At 52.2% G+C, this 4,401-nt stretch overlaps 1 protein-coding gene across 1 annotated transcript; it reads right to left on the bottom strand.

Annotated features, from left to right (window-relative positions):
* Positions 1-1,223: 1,223 nt before the first annotated feature.
* On the bottom strand, positions 1,224-4,074 carry PLEKHF1 (pleckstrin homology and FYVE domain containing 1). The gene is made up of 2 exons (XM_009493274.2): positions 4,000-4,074; positions 1,224-2,057 (listed from the first exon to the last, which is right to left on the bottom strand). Exons 1-2 carry the CDS (start codon positions 4,072-4,074, stop codon positions 1,224-1,226), a joined length of 909 nt encoding a protein of 302 aa, XP_009491549.2.
* Positions 4,075-4,401: the final 327 nt, after the last annotated feature.

Below are 4,401 nucleotides of genomic sequence, written 5' to 3'. Positions count from 1 at the left end.
AAAATATAATAAAAGTTTGTAGAAATGTGTGCTGCAAAACAATTGCTGTTGTCTGATTTTCAGTATATTTACTCCCACGCGGTATTATGATAGAATACTTGAATAAACATGGTTTATTTCTAACTTAATTTGAACTTTATAGTTGATCTCAAGTTAGCTGCAAAGTCTTAGGCTCCAATCCTGGAAGTACATAAAGGACCTTAACTTTGGACTCGTGAGACTGATAGACATGAGGTGAGCCCACAAGTGAGCACTCAATGCCTTGGGCTCCTGCTCAGGAGGGAAGTGGAAGTGCTGCACGTCATAGGACCTTAATTTGGGGCATTTTCCTCGATTTTTCAAGACTTTTAACAAGTCTTCCCTGGGCTATCCTTTTACCTGATAGACTTGAGTTCATCAAGTTGCTGGTAATCTGGTGGAACTGCCTGGTTTTGAGATCTGGGGCTCTGCAGTTAGCTGAGTCAACTGTGCAAAGTCTCTCCCTCCTTATCTCACTCCTCTGTATAATTTTACCTGTCCTTTTCCCCTCTCCTTCCTCCCTCCTGGCCTGGTACCACCAAAATGACCTCCTTCCACGCGAGAGAGCTGGATGCTCCAGCGCTTTGCTAAGGCTGCTCATACCAAGCCTCATACAAGCTCCTTGCAATCGGAGCACCATTTCCTTAGTGTTTCCAAAGTTGAGACCTGGGTGTAGAAATGGAAGCCTGTGCCGACCTTACCATGCAGGGATGAGGGGCTATCCCCTCAGGCTGGCATGCTTGCAATGAGAATCCCTGATGTAGAGGCAATGCTCATGGAAAACGGCATCTAGAATGCCCCTTGCCATGACGGAGGAAGGCACCACTAGCAGGCAAGTGTGTTTAACTCCAGGATTTCGTGTTCCTTTTTCTCCCAAGAGCCAATCTCAAAGCATTTGAGAAAAGAAGCTAGTATTGCTCTGTTTTTGCAGACGGGAAGGCTAAGGCACCGAAGGGTAAGATCGTTTGGCCAAGGTCTCTGTCCCAGTCCATGCCCTTCACTGAGCTGTTGCTCTCTGTGCTCGCGTCGCGTGAGACACGTTCTCAGAGGGGTAACCCCATCTCTGCTCCCCAGGCAGACGCCACACGCAGGGGCCAAGATCCGCCTTCCTAGGCACGGCCTCCGGAGAAAACATCAAGAAGGACATGCATTGGAGGCCAGAAGTTGGCTTCCCAATGTCTAAACGCCACCAACTCCCAAGGAGGTCAGCTATGGAAAGATGACCAGGATACTTCTGAGGTATAAAACTCTGTGTCTGCTGGCCACTGGTCAGCTTTGTCATCGTCGGACTTATCGCTGTCATCGCCGCTGGAGGGTTCGTAGCCCGGGATGGCAGAGCGGATCGGCTCCGGCTGCCTGTGATCTGCCTCCGCCTCCTCCTTCTTTTCTGCCAGCAGCTGCCTGTAGCACAGGTTGCAGACCCTCAGGGGCTTGGGGGACAGCCGGGGCATCAGGAACCTCTGCCTGGAGCAGTCTGCGCAGACGACAAAGCCGCACTTGCGGCAGTGGTGCCTTCGGGTGAGCGTGGAGAACTTGGTCTGCGTGCAGCGCATGCAGATGTCCGTCGCCTTGTCTGGGATCCAGGGGGCTGCGTGCTCCGTGGAGGGCTGCCGGCCCGTCTTCGTCAGCAGGTACCTGATGCACTCCTCCAGATGGCTGATCCACTCCTTCCTCTCCGTGAGGGAGGCTGCGGAAACCACAAAGGACTTCTTGGAGGTTTTAATCATCCAGCGGTTCTTCATCTGCAAGGTGTCTGGCAGCGTCTCCAAAGTGACATCTTCAAGGGGAATGATGTGCTGGGAATTGTACTTCCTTTTGTTGATGACTATGCTGCCATAGACAAGGATGTCGTTGAAAAGGAAGAATATGCGAGGTTTTGGTTTCTTGCGACATTCTTTGGTTAAAATCCCTTCTCCTAGAAGGACCCTTCCCGGCACAGCTAAGGGCTGTCCGGAAGCCCCAAAGCAGTTCTCCACAGCAGCAATACGCTGGCTGTTGATCTCAGTGTTTGCAAGATGGTCCACCATCTCCGGCTCGCTCTGAAGAGAGGAAAATAAAGAGGGAAATGGTGAAGCTGCAAACATCTGCACTGGGGTGACGCTGAGTAGCAAACGTATGCACAGGTGAGACGCTCCTAACGCAGCCTGAGGTTACGAGTAATCTCCTTACCACTCCTCACTTTAGTTTGTTACCTTTTTAAATTAAATTTTCAAACTTTCTGACCCCACTTTGCAACAGCCCAGTCTATGCCGGGATAGTTCAGTTTGCAGCAATGGAAGCCCACGAAGGCGGAGCCCGCTCTTCCATTACAGCTGTGCTTTTTACCTGTATAACTGCCTGCCCATAGTAAAGAACGCCAGCTGGTCTGAACCCGCTCTTATGCAGGTGTAAGTACTTGCTCAGGTGTCACCACACTGTGACAGCTGAAGGGTACCAGGACCCCCCCTTTCTGTCCCTCTCGGTGCTGGCAGCAGGGAGTGTAGCTGCAGCAGGGAGCTAACTGATGCTGGGCTGGATGCAGCCTCAGGGAGATCTGTGGCCGTGGAAGCAAGCCTCCCGTTTCTGACGGCACACCCGCTTTCTCGAGGATCAGTTACACACACACCCCACAATGCCATTTTGGGCCAGAGCTGAGGCAGGAACAAAAAGGAGTGTGGTATCGCCTGCTCCTGCTGGTCCTCCCTGCGTGACAAAAGGCGGGGGGGGGGTGGGTGGGTGTGTGGGCGGCCAAGAAAAAAAAAAAGCACCTGCTCTGTGAATAAACCCACACAAGCCAGGCCCTTCCTCCATTACCCCAGCTACGCCGGGGCTGCTGGTGCTTCCAGTTACAAGACACATCATTCTGAAAATAGTCTGATCTCTGCTGAAGGGGAAGTGGAAAGCAGCACGTTCATCCCTCCCCGCACCTCCGCGCCCTCCTTCTCATACAAGCCAGGGTTTCGAGAGTCTGTTGAGGTTTTTTTTTTTTAAATAGAAAATACCTACATAAGGGTTAACTCTGAAGCGAAAGGAAGCGTTTTGCTATTGGTAGTTTGCAGTAAGGAAAGCGCTCCGCGCTGTAAGTTCAATTTTTCGTTGCACCTAGCCCCCATGGCGCTGAAGGGTGCTGCCCGAGGCCAGCCATGGGAATGTGAGTCATTTCCCCCTCCAGCGAGGTGGCTCAGCCATCACGAGGCGGCTCCGAGATCACAGGGATGTGTGTCGCCCTGGCTGCTGTTAGCGGTTCATCGCATCACCAATGCAGAACCGCTCGCCACCTTTTTCCCTGTCCTCCTTGTCCAGAGTGCCTGTAGCCATGGAGGCTGGAGGGGAAAGGGAAGAGGAGGAGGGCAACGTGCCTGGTCCTGTGTGTTTGGGCCAATGCTGATTTACATTCTTCCCTTGCCCTTCACCCCAAATCAACCCTTCGGTATGCTAGACGAGAAGCCACAGAGCCGCTGCTGCACGCTATTTATGTCTTGCCCGAGCTATTTGACAAAAACTGCTCAATTCCTCTGAGTTCCCAGAATTTTCTAATCTGGAGCAGGCTGGGGTGACCTGCGCAAAGCTAAGGTGCTGGTTTAGCCTCAGGAGATCTGAATGAAGCAACCTACTCTGCAGAAATAGCTTTCACCAAGAAGCGCTGTGCGGCCAGTGCTCCTGAGGAGCTGGCTTCTGTGACGGCAGGTGTGGGGATTTCTTGCTCACCACGAAGACAGCACCTTCAGCGGCTGGGGTCTTGCCTGAGCCTGCAAGAATGCCAGCGCGGCGTCCACCAGCCCTGTCTGCTCCATGGCAAGAGTTACCTCCCAAGAGTTCTTGCGATCGTCTCGACACCAACATGCTAAGGTGAACGCAAGCTGACAAGGTACTACAAGAGGACAAACCCAGGGTCTCTCTGAAACTAGAGGGAGGATCGCAAGACCTTCAACTTCCTTCTGGAAAGATGTGGATCTTCAGGGCCTCGAAGCACCAGAATGGATTTGATGGACAGCGTTAAGCATATCTGCTCATGTGTGCGTTCTCCAGCGTGGAGGGCAATTTACAATTAACTGCAATGCTCTGACCAGGGGCCATGCTGCAGCCAGACGGGGGGAATCCAGGGGCCTGACGCCATCAGCAGCGGCTGAAGTAATGCCCCAACCAACCTGCCATTTCAGTACGGAGATGCAGTTGTGCGAAGGGATTTAATACTTGTCATCAGGAGAGGAGAAAGGCTCTGTTCCCCTCCTTGATCTGTCAGCCCGAGTGGACTTGTGCATGGAAGGGAGCTGCTCTGCTGCAGGACATACATTCAAATCTATTATGAATTACAACAATGCAGCATGTGGTTTTTATCTCTCCCTCTTAAATACACAAATCAGGCTGAAGAACAAACAGGCAGGGCAAACTATGGTCCGCAAC

The sequence above is a fragment of the Pelecanus crispus genome, chromosome 8 (assembly GCF_030463565.1).
Source record: "Pelecanus crispus isolate bPelCri1 chromosome 8, bPelCri1.pri, whole genome shotgun sequence".
NCBI classification, from domain to species: domain Eukaryota; kingdom Metazoa; phylum Chordata; class Aves; order Pelecaniformes; family Pelecanidae; genus Pelecanus; species Pelecanus crispus.
The sequence above is the reverse complement of the archived record's forward strand: the minus strand, read 5'-3'. Positions and strand labels throughout refer to the sequence as shown.

Excerpts from the sequence above, each read along its gene's own strand:
- PLEKHF1 (XM_009493274.2), bottom strand. The coding sequence starts at position 4,074 with ATGGCCCCTGGTCAGAGCATTGCAGTTAATTGTAAATTGCCCTCCACG. Across the intron at positions 2,058-3,999 it reads ACGCACACATGAGCAGATAT|AGCGAGCCGGAGATGGTGGA; the intron begins GCTTAACGCTGT and ends TCCTCTCTTCAG.